The sequence below is a fragment of the Salmo trutta genome, chromosome 14 (assembly GCF_901001165.1).
Source record: "Salmo trutta chromosome 14, fSalTru1.1, whole genome shotgun sequence".
Taxonomy (NCBI): domain Eukaryota; kingdom Metazoa; phylum Chordata; class Actinopteri; order Salmoniformes; family Salmonidae; genus Salmo; species Salmo trutta.
In genome coordinates, this window is record NC_042970.1 from 51,035,674 (window position 1) to 51,048,278 (window position 12,605).

At 41.3% G+C, this 12,605-nt stretch overlaps 1 protein-coding gene across 1 annotated transcript; it reads right to left on the reverse strand.

Moving 5' to 3' along the window:
- Window positions 1–279: 279 nt before the first annotated feature.
- On the reverse strand, window positions 280–7,098 carry LOC115147832 (uncharacterized). The gene is made up of 5 exons (XM_029690110.1): window positions 6,931–7,098; window positions 6,747–6,826; window positions 6,398–6,624; window positions 1,292–2,121; window positions 280–447 (listed from the first exon to the last, which is right to left on the reverse strand). The coding sequence occupies exons 1-5, from the start codon at window positions 7,096–7,098 to the stop codon at window positions 280–282; spliced, it is 1,473 nt and encodes a 490-aa protein (XP_029545970.1).
- Between the last annotated feature and the right edge of the window lie 5,507 nt (window positions 7,099–12,605).

Sequence of the window (12,605 nt, forward strand, 5' to 3'; positions counted from 1 at the left end):
GGATGAATAGAGAAGGGGAAGAATGGGAGAGGAGAGACAGGCAGGCTACAAGAGCGGAAAAGGAAAAGGTCATAAGACTACTTTACACGGGGAGATAAGCTACCACCCAAAAAAAAGACAGCACCTCCCCATGACTTAACCTCCCCACACATTATTGGACTCAAGATACAGTATAGAGAAGATCAAATTATATAGGCTACAATATACTGCACACCAAGAACAACTCTCAACAGAACTGGGCTGTGGAGCAAAACAATTCAGATAACACGCACATGCGGTTCAACGCTTCAGTGCTGAACAAAGGAAGCCTGTGATCATCCACTCCACCTCTTCTAAACACAGGCATTTGACAGATGGATTCGGGCCAAAGGGATGGAGGTTGGGTGGGGGGGGGGGGGGGGGGGGGGGCGCCGAGCCGCTCGTGGCATAAGAGGTATCCCAGCATGCCTGGTGGAGAGAAACACAGGCAGCCTTTCACTGGTTCACACAGGCAGACAGAGTGAGAGCAGATGCAGCTGGAGACATGCTGGAGTCAACCAGGCTGCGACAACCTAAAACGAGTGGTTTAGTTGTGGAGTAGACTAGTCAGCTGAGATTTACCTGAGAATGACACCCAGTGAACTGGCCTTCACTGTCTTATAAATACTGTTATGGCAAGCCTTTAGTTTTTCAACTGCAAATGATGAAAATCTGAAAGATTGTTCAGGTTAGGCCTAAATAAACATACTTGTACTGTATGACAGAAAAGCAACAAGAAGTAGGTAGGCCTACAAGATAACAGTATGCGGTAAGGGAGGAACAAGGAATTTGACTAGCTTGGAGCGATCTCTAGCTTGGAGAACACCATGAACAGACCATGAACACTCAGTCTGCAGGCCCTAAGGAAGAAATGTCAAGCACTGTAAAAGACAACTAATGAAAGCAATGCTGGCTACAAGGTGATGCCCCTTATCCAGAATGGGGAAGAACGCTCTGTATTCCTCAACCAGTTCAAACTCCTGGAGATAAAGGAATTCAGTTGAAAACATCTGGGGAACAGACAGCACAGACATTTGTATCTTATCTATGAGCTGGTGCCCTGGCCAGAACATTCTGTCACGTTCGGTCACTAAGCAAACCCCCCTACTGCGGGTATGGAGGAATCTTTCGAAGCCCTTTTGTCAAATGAGCAGTGCTTGTGAATAATAAAACAAAGTACATGAAGACAAAACATAACCATTGCTAGTACGCAAAAAAAACGCAAAACCAGGAACATCAAAAGGTTCAAAAGATTAAATGTATAGATAAGTACCTGGGGGAAAAAAGTATAGGGGGGTGGGGTCATGCAGCACGTGACCTTATCCATCCTGTTTTGTAGCTCAAGCACATCGGGCCGGTCCTGAGGGTTGACCGCTAGCATGTCCTGCAAAAGCTTCTTCACCCCGTCCGACATGGAGGACTTGCGCTTCTGCGGGATGTTCAGTATCATCTTTTGGTTCTGTAGCAGCGCCTCGCCGACAGGCACGATGTCGGTGCCCTGCTTCACGTATGTTCCCAGGAGATCGCGCTTGGACTCAGAGTCCATGAAGGTGATCCACTCCAGCATAGCCCAGATGTTGATGTCCAGGGCGAAGATGTCAGCCTTGCCTGTGTAGTGGCCCTCCCACACCTCGGGCGCCATGTAGAAGTCTGAGCCGCATGCCGACGACAGCCAGAACTTGTTGACGTTGACAACATTTTCGTTCTTGTCCTCGCCCGCTTTGTCCTTCCCGGCACCCCCTAGGCCGGCACACAACTTGCTGAGGCCAAAGTCAGCCACTTTTAGAACCGGTGTCCCTGCTTTCTCAGAGATGAGGATGATGTCAGGCTTGAAGTCGGGGTGAACAATGTTGTTTTCGTGCAGAAAGGCGACGGCGCTTGTCAGCTGAAGCATGAAGCTGTTGTTGGTCCGCAGGTCGGGTCGTCGTGACAGGATGAACTGGTTCAGGTCCACACCTTCACAGAACTCCATGATGAACCACAGGTAGCAGGGTTTCTCGGGGTGGTTCAGTACTCTCTCGCCTGCAATGGATGGATATGAGTCAAAAGGTGCAGTGGTAGAACACAGGAAAATGAACCTCTGAGCCACTACTGTGAAAAATACTTAAAGGAAATGATAAACTGATTAATGATTAGCTTGACAAAGGTTACGGTCATTTCCATGTAAAAAGACCAATGAGCACCAACATGTGAAGTTTATAGGAGCATATCAAATGTGGTATCAAATGAACGCTAAGAGTCTTATTTTTGGGAAATTAAGGCATAGATATGTTTTTCAACCATTTTACAAAAACAATTAGAAACATTTAAAGTGCTCAATTCTGTTTATTTTGTTGAACAAACAGCTCTGTCATAATTATCTCTCTCTCTCTCTCTCTCTCTCTCTCTCTCTCTCTCTCTCTCAAAGGCACACACCTGTCTATAAGGTCCCACAGTTGACAGTAGAGCTCTGAGACAGGATTGTGTCGAGGCACAGATCTGGGGAAGGGTACCATAAAATGTCTGCAGCATTGAAGTTCCCTAACAACACAGTGGCCTCCATCATTCTTAAATGGAAGAAGTTTGGAACCATCAAGACTCTTCCTAGAGCTGGCCGCCTGGCCAAACTGAGCAATTGGGGGAGAAGGGTGTTGGTCAGGGAGGTGACCAAGGACCCAATGGTATCTCTGACACAGCTCCAGAGTTCCTCTAAGGAGATGGGAGAACCTTCCAGAAGGACAACTGTCTCTGCAGCACTCCACCAATCAGGCCTTTATGGTAGAGTGACAAAGCCAGTCCTCAGTAAAAGGCACATGGCAGCCCGCTTGGAGTTTGACAAAAGGCACCAAAAGGACTCGGGCCATGAGAAACAAGATTCTCTGGTCTGATGAAACCAAGATTGAACTCTTTGGCCTGAATGCCAAGTATCACGTTTGGAGGAAACCTGGAACCATCCCTACGGTGAAGCATGGTGGTGGCAGCATCATGCTGTGGGGATGTTTTTCAGCGGCATGGACTGGGAGACTATTCATAATCGAGGGAAAGATGAACGGAGCAAAGTACAAAAAGATCCTTGATGAAAACCTGCTCCAGAGCACTCAGGACCTGAGACTGGGGCAAAGGTTCACCTTCCAACAGGACAATGACCCTAAGCACACAGCCACACAGGAGTGGCTTCAGGACAGGTCTCTGAATGTCCTTGAGTGGCCAAGCCAGAGCCCGGACTTGAACTCGATTTAACATCTCTGGAGAGACTTGAACATAGCTGTGCAGCAATGCTCCCCATCCAACCTGACAGAGCTTGAGAGGATCTGCAGAGAAGAATGGGAGAAACTCCCCAAATACAGGTGTGCCAATAAGACTCAAGGCTGTAATCGTTGCCAAAGGTGCTTCAACAAAGTAGTAAGTAAAGGTTCAGAATATTTATGTAAATGTTATATTTCCATTTTTTTTTTAAATACATTTGCAAACATTTTTAAACTACTTTTGCTTTGTCATTATGGGTTATTGTGTGTAGATTGATGAGGGAAAAAACTATTTAAACAAGTTTTGAAAAGGCTATAACGGATCAAAATGTGGAAATTTAGCTAATTTGTATTTGTTATTACAGGAAAATAAACTCTCAACAAGCTAAGGTAATAGTGAGTTAATTACAGAAAATTGCTCATGGTTGTGAGTGTGACGAAATAAAAGCAGGGCATTCTACCAGAGAATTTTAGAACTTGGACACTGTCTTATTAGCCTAACGTTATATCCTAATTTGACTTTGGTGCAGGTCATGTTGTTCTTCACATTACCGTCTCTGGTAAACACACAGTATAGCAACTAAAATCAAAGTGTATTTGTCACATGCACAGGATACAGAAGATATAAATGGTACAGTGAAATGGTTACTTGCATAGTGGAGTCTTTTGTTTAGCCATGTAGCTTGCTAAGCAATGAACCATAATTCCAACTCATAACGTTACTACCCTGCATGAATCTGCTTGTAGCTAAAGCTAACCAACTAGTTAGGTTCAATGTTAACTAGCTAGCTAACATTAGGGTATAACTAGCAATGCAAATGGCTCTAAGATACAAATAATATTACTACACAGATCATACACGTAACGTTAGCAGCGAGCCAGCCAGATAACATCAGCTAGCAAGCTAATAGTGTGCTTTAACTTGCAATGAAAATGACTTTCTGACAAAATTAGAAATATCTGAAAATGTAGCTAGCTAGACTATCTTACCCATATACATGGATGAACGCTTCTTCCTCTCTGTAACAGATGCCACGGTTGCACTTAGTTTGATGATGTAATCCGGAGAAGATATAATCTGTGTGTTCTCTTTTCGACTCCCTCCGTATTATTTGCAATCAAACGGACACATTTTCTCCATCTCCTTAGCTATCATACTCTGCTTACACCGGGCATTCCACTGATTTCAAAACTCGGTCCTCCAGAAAGTGTGGAGCATTAGCAACACTTATGCAGTTCTTCGTGATATCTTTCAAAAAAGCTGCGTTAGAAAGAATTACCTAGCTAGACATACTGAGCAGCTCAGAGAAGCATGCTACATGGCAGACCAATCTGAACTCATCTCTCGGCATGTCCAGCCCATCCATTATTTCAGCCAATCATGGCTAGCGGGAATGTTCTTGTCTTTTCCTGTGGTTAAACCAACTAGGCCCATAATTTAACAATTTTATTTGTCTTTACAGATGGCATACAAGTTTGTTATTAAGGCACATGAAAGTTCACATGTTCCAGAAAGCATTTCTGCCATAAAACGTATTTTGATAAAAAAAATACCTGTTTACGTACAAATGCCTCTCCTTTGAAGTAGTGACACGCGACAGACGCCTAGTTTCCTGAAACAAGTAACATATACAGCATGCTACTTTTGCTCACTTTATTGATTTTGTCTGTCTTGCTTAGGTCACTCATAGGAACACAGTATTTATTTGAAGGCAGTCAAGGCAACACCTCATCATCCTCCTCAGCATTGTGCACTGTGCTCTAAATAACTCAAACTGTCTAGTTTGCCTGTTTGTAAAGACAATGTAAAGAGTACGCTGACCTGCTACTCTGATTGGATATAGCGAAGCAGTCTCTTCACTCGCTTCATATTTCACCCCAAGCTGTCTAGTACACTCGTTTCATATTTACCCGATCACTTCTCATCACATGTTTCGGTCTGATCATTTAGTTTACTGCCACGTCCTGTTAGCCTGCTAGTATGATTGTCACGACTTCCGCCAAAATTAGTGCCTCTCCTTGTTCGGGCGGCGTACGGCGGTCGACGTCACCGGCTTTCTAGCCGCCACCGATCTAAGTTTCATTGTCCATTTGTTTTGTCTTTATTGTACACACCTGGTTTCCATTACATCATTATTCATTCCCTATTTAACCCTCTGGTTCCCACATGGTCTTGTGCGTGTTTGTTCGTTGTTAAGTGTTGGCTATTTCTGTGAGCTGGATTGTTTTCCCTGCGTGGAATTTATTTTGTGGGTTATTCGTGTAACGTACATTTTTTGCTCAGTTCTGTGTCTTGCGCCTGACTCCGTCCTACATTGACACTTGACAATGATAAATCAATAGGCGAGGAGATTTGCTAGAAAGCTATCAATGTGCATAATATCTAACAAGCAAAGCGACAATAGGGAAAGAAGAAATGCTTATGCGCCTTCTGACTGAGTGACAGCAAACTTGTCTGCCCGCTGCTAGTTTTGAGGACAGGACACAAACACAGTCTCACAAACACACACACACACACACACACACACACACACACACACACACACACACACACACACACACACACACACACACACACACACACACTGCTCCTAATCTGCAGCTTTTTGGTCTATAAATTTTTTGTATATATCTATATATATATAAATATATATCCCTCAGGAGACCATCCACCACCTCATCAGGAGCATGCCCAGGCATTGTAGGGAGGTCATACAGGCACGTGGAGGCCACACACACTACTGAGCCTCATTTTGACTTGTTTTAAGGACATTACATCAAAGTTGGATCAGCCTGTAGTGTGGTTTTCCACTTTAATTTGAGTGTGACTCCAAATCCAGACCTCCATGTGTTGATAAATTGGATTTCCATTGATTATTTTTGTGTAATTTTGTTGTCAGCACATTCAACTATGTAAAGAAAAAAGTATTTAATAAGATTATTTCATTCATTCAGATCTAGGATGTGTTATTTTAGTGTTCCCTTTGTTTTTTTGAGCAGTGTATTTCACTCTTAACAGATATTTTCAAATATAATTTTTCTAATGATCTTTCTCAAAGAAAATGGTGTATTGTCCCATACAATAACCTGTACTCTAAATGATTTGTTCCTAAAATGTACCAGGATTCTGATTGGCTGGCCTCGTCACCTGTTACCTTCACAGCGTAGCTGGCTCTCGATAGCTAGTTCCTTGTTGTACACAGTGGCTTGCTTAGGGTTGTGCATTAGGTGATGCTCTATAGCTCCAACGAGGGCCATTACAGCTGTGGGAGGTGCTTCCAGACTGAATGTGTTCTTCTTACGGAGAAGTGTAGCATAGCGGGACACTCCATCCACAGTGACACAGGTAGTTTTGGCCTCTAGCACCTCCACTGCAGCTTTGCTTGGAGCGGGTCACCTTCTAATTTATGTATGGGAGTGTGTCGAGCTGCCACAGTATCTCAACATTCTGGTGGAGTTCTTGAGAGGGAGAAAGGAATGTAGTGAGCAGGCGTGAGATCTCACCTGACAGATGCTGTAGGAAGCTTGTGAGTCCCTGCACAGCCCAGCCCAGCCCAGCTGTGTGCACACTGCAACAGGGCCACCTGGGGTTCAATGCGAACTATCAGGTGACGGTGATCCAACCCTATAAGGAGCATAGGATGCACTCCACTGAATGTCTTGTGGGACACCTTTCAAATATCCATACCTCCTTCAGTGATTCCACGGGACAAAACTGTTCTTCCATGTTTAACCCGTCTGCGGTGAAGGCATAGTGGATGTGATGTTTCACCTGTGGGTTGGTCTTAGCAGACACCTCGTTGGGCCACCTCTGGTTGGGTGATAGTTCTCTCTGAACGATTGTGCAGGGCAGCATGGGTACAGTGGGTCCTCATTTAAAAGTTGCATCATACCACAGCACAGCTTGCGGGATGCTGCACAATGTTATGAGATGTTGGAGTGCATGACGTCATAGTATTTTACTGTCAGCCATTGTTGCCATTGATGCTAGTTTGACCATCAGAGGGCATCTTTGAGAGCGCCTTTATTTAGCTTGTTGGTGCTTGCTTACTTTTCCAAATAATCCCACAGAGGTCCATGCAGGCCAGAAGTTTTGATTGCTATACCCTATCCAAAAGAGCATATTCCAAGATTTTTAATTAACCTAGTTTTGCCAAACAACGCAAAATGTTTTACAGGTGGTCTTTCTTTCAGGGCGAAACGGTGCTGAAATAGTTGACCACATGCGGGCTATTGCTTCAAATCCTATTATAACAATTGGATGACTTTGGGTGTTTCAGTAAGCAACAATTATGCCTTCCCTGTGGCTCAGTTGGTAGAGCATGGTGTTTGCAATGCCAGCAGGGTGTGTGCAACGCCAGGGTTGTGGGTTCAATTCCTACAGGGGCCAGTACAAAAAAATAAAAAAAATGCATGAAATGAAAATGAAATGTATGTATTCACTACTGTAAGTCGCTCTGGATAAGAGTGTCTGGTAAATGTGATTTGATGCCTTTAATTGCATTAGCCTATTTTATTTAAAAAAAAATGTCAGTCAGTGATATTTATTCCCATAGTAATTCGTTATGGATCCATCCAGATGAGGCTAGAAAACAGTGCTAGTGGTGGGCTACAGTATGTAAAGAGAAGGGTGAAGTGACATGAAGTGAAGTCTCATTAATAAATGTAAAGTCCCTAAACTCGGCAAGATTTTATTGTCCTGCTGATAGCCCATTAAGGCTGGATGGCTTATTTTGTATTCAAATTTATTGGAAAGGCTGCTAAACCATTTACACCTGGCCCACAGCCTTTTTGCGTACTCTCTGCCACCAGATGCTTTTTATTGTTGCTACCTATTCAGTAACAGTCCACAAGTAAATGTAATAATTAAAACACATACATTATATAGCTCAGGTCTGTAAAATATGTTAAACCCTTTTTTTTTGTAGCCGAGGCTTTAACTTGTTAATTTAGCAGACATCACTTGCATATATTCAGTCAACACATATATTTTAAGAATATAGTGGAATATAACAACCTTTTAGTTTCTCTTAGAATAAAAATCTTACAGTGTAACAACAGTTTTAGTAAGTAATAGGCTATAATTTAGCTTAATTAAATGTATTAAATTATATTGTGTTTCTATTCCAAGAAAAACTCTGAAAATATGACGCTGTACAATGTGACCGGTCGGGAGTAGACTACAGTACTAAGAGCAAATAATCCTAACATTTCCACACCTTAATTGTAGACTAACGAATACCCAAACGGAGATTCAGTGAAAATTAAAATAAAATGTATTTATCAAGACCAGTCCCCATGCTTGTCTCAGAGCATTGCGAAACGGTACTGAAATAGTTGACCACACACGGGTAGGCTATTGCTTCAAATCCTATTGCTTCTAACTTCAATTTGCTTAAAATGCCACAATGTCCCAAATAATTGAACACACACAATTCTTAAAACTCTAATGCTTTAATATTTAATAATTTCTGCCCTCCGAATTCATTATATAAATAGGCCACGTGCACCTTGATATTGGGGGTGTGCCATGCGGCCGTGCCTAACGGGGCGACATGGAGATGCGGGGATCTGAGAGCCGAAGCCACCCTACCGACCCTCCCATCCCAGAACCCCACGCCAAGGGAAGGGAGAAGCGGAGGGTGTGGGCCCCCTACACTACCCAGTCCTCAGAGAGTCATAGATACTCCAGCTTTTTAGGCTAATCACACAATTGTACAAAATGGTAAGAGAACTGCTGAAGAAAGTTATAATAATGGTTCATCAACGAACCTTTTGTTCATTTTTTAACTCCCTGTACACCCTCCTTCCATTATAAAAAAAATATTTTTATAATAATGCAAATATTGACAATATTGATTTAAATAATTAATTGTTTATTTAGTGGCACCACAAATGTGAATTAAAATTTACAAACCAATTTACCAAACAAAACACATTACAAAATTGCAACACATTTTTTTTATTTAACCTTTATTTAACTAGGCAAGTCAGTTAATTAAGGACAAATTCGTATTTACAATGATGGTCTACCCGTGCAAAACCCAGATGACGCTGGGCCAATTGTGTGCCGCCCTATGGGAATCCCAATCACAGCCGGATGTGATACAGCCTGGATTTGAACCAGGGTCTGTAATGATGCCTCTTGCATTGAGATGTGCAAGAGGCATCACTGTAGGCTACTGTAGGCTACACAATGAGAAAATATGGAAAAATAAATAAATAATGAAATGTTAATTGTTTAAAGCAGCCTGTGTCGGCCCGAGTCCGATCATCATCAAGAGATTTGCTGGCCCCTATGTCAGAGAGGTGTTTTTGGGACCACATCAGGTCTATTGTCCTGCTAATATCCCTTATAAAACAATGTTTTTAAAAGGCCTCCAGGGCCGACAGAGAAGTTCCTTATTTTTACTCCCTTGCACTTGTCTTTTCCATTTATTCCCATAGTAATTTGTTATGGTTTGCATTGCAAATGAGGGCATAAACTGGGTCAAGATGCCAGCAAAGTAGACCTTTATGTAGTAAAAGAAAGGTTAAATAAAAATAAATAAATAAGACCTACAACACTTTTAACAGCACATTACTCAACACTAGTGAGACTCATGTCGCCTACGGTAGGCCTACAGTATATCTAAAAATATTTTTTTCAATGCCGTGACTCTTTGCCGTTAATACAGTTTAGAGGATTGGAGGATTTTAAATTAATATCTAAGGGGTGTTTTTCGTTAGGGCAAATCTGATCTGTGAGAATATCTAAGGGGCTTTTATATAATTATAATGCAGGGTTAATAATAATAATAATTACATTGTTTAAAAAATAACGATATTTTGGAGATGATTTCATTTTCAAATAACCGAAAGTGAGCAATTGAAATCTGAATAAAGGGAAAAAGGACCTTCTTGAACATGGGGTGAGACATTATTACTAATTTGTAAATAAAGCCAGTTTGTTATTTAGAATTAATTATTTCTGTTTTTAGAGGGAGAGAAACCAAAAGCCCACTATGCCTATTTTTTGGACAAGGACATCCTGGCTGGCCAAACCCTCCCCTAATCTGGACGACCTGGGCCAATTGTGCGCCACCCTGTGGCACTCCCAATCACGGTCGGATGTAATACAGCCTGGATTCAAACCAGGGACTCTAGTGATGTCTCTTGCACTGAGATGCAGGGCCTTAGACCACAGCCTGCTACGCTTGTGAAAAACAAAATGCCTCCAGCTGTCCATCACTACTGTAAATAAAAACACAGAATATCTAAGGGGCTTTTATATAATTATAATGCAGGGTTAATAATAATAATAATAATAATAATAATAATACTTTTTCTCCCTTCCACTTGTTAAAGGTTCCAATTGATAAAGTTGTTTTTATTTTTATAATTTAGTATATTTGAGTTTCATCACAATATTTGCTGTATTATTTGTTCTGTCTTTTCTGATGGATTAAACTGAAATTGCAAACAATTTTCTATGGCTTGTTTAGATTTGATATTTTGGAGATTATTTCGTTTTTTCAAATAACCGAAAGTGAGTGAGAAAAAGGCCATTCTTGAACATTGGATGAGACATTCTTACTAATTTGTAAATGAAGCCAGTTTGTTATTTATAATGATTTATTTATGTTGAGTTTCATCACAATATTTGCTGTATTATTTGTTCTGTCTTTTCTGATGGATTAAACTGAAATTGCAAACAATTTTCTATGGCTTGTTTTGATTTGATTTGATATTTTGGAGATGATTTTGTTTTATCAAAAAACCGAAAGTGAGTGAGAAAAAGGCCATTCTTGAACATTGGATGAGACATTCTTACTAATTTGTAAATGAAGCCAGTTTGTTATTTATAATTATTTATTTATGTTTTTATGGCGAAAGAAAGCAAATGCCCAACGTGCCTATTTTTTGGACAAGGACATTCCGGCCGGCCAAACCCTCCCCTGACCCGGACGTCACCAGTTGTGCGTCACCTCATGGGTCTCCCGGTCACGGCTGGCACGGGTATCGAACCAGCATCTGTAGCAACGCAGTTTGCACAGAGACATTCAATGACATAAGCAAGAGATATGCTGGACCCTATGTCAGAGAGGTGTTTTTGGGACCACATTGTGTCAATTGTCCTGCTAATAGCCCCTGTGAAAAACAAGTGTTTAAAAACATTAAATATATTTTGGAGATTATTTAGTTTTCAAATAACCATGGGTTATTGGCTGTACTAGAGAATTTTAAACCTTTTTTTGTAAGAACATAGTATATGGGATTGATTTTAAGAAATGTACCTTCATTATTTTGATTAATATTATGGAGTTTCTATTCCAAGAAAAACAAAAAACAAAACCCTCAGTGTTTCCGTTAGGAAAATATGGCGTTGTACAACGTGGCCTTTATTTAAGTTGGCAAGTCAGTTAAGAACAAATACTTATTTACAATGACTGCCTACACTGGCGAAACCTGGACGATGCTGGGCCAATTGTGTGCCGCCCATGGGACTCGCAATCACGGCCCATGGGACTCGCAATCCACTTGACTCTTCCATTAATTTTGAAAGAGTATTTTCCAGCAAGCATAATCAGTGCTTTAACTCCCACTTGCGCTGGTCTGGAGCAGTGACTCAGGGTACCCTACTAAACCACAAATGACCTCTATGTCCCGCAGCATAATCTCAAAACTTGTAGTTGAGCAACCACTGTATAAAGTAAAATATATCATTATAATTAATTTTTCTTCTTGGCTTTAAAAGTAGCTTCAGACTAAACATTACTCACTCAGTTCCAGGTTGGATGGTGTTTTCAGGTTTCAAAAGTTTGGACACACCTACTCATTCAAAGGTTTTTCTTTGTTTTCACTATTTTTCACTATTATATTTGAGATTCTTCAAAGTAGCCACCCTTTGCCTTGATGACTGCTTTGCACACTGTTAGCATTCTCTCAACCAGCTTCACCTGGAATGCTTTTCCAACAATCTTGAAGGAGTTCCAACATATGCTGAGTTCCCACATATGCTTTTCCCACATATGCTTTTCCTTCACTCCGCAGTCCAACTTAACCGAAACCATCTCAATGTATTATTATTATAAAAAATATATATAATTTACCTTTATTTATACAGGTTTTTCTTATTGTGATAACATCTCTTTTTCAAGAGAGACCTGGGGCCTGTTGCACAAAAGTAGAATTAAGACATCCGGGATAAATGACTCAGCTGAGCTCAATGAAGCCAAAACATGTGCGTCCAGGCTTAATTGGTTGCACAAAGACCAAGCCAGGATGAGCAGACACGGATTCATTAAGCCAGGTGAAACCAATCCTGGATAGGTGCGCGCTCACGGCTCACTCAAATAGACCCCGCCACAGATCACAGATTAA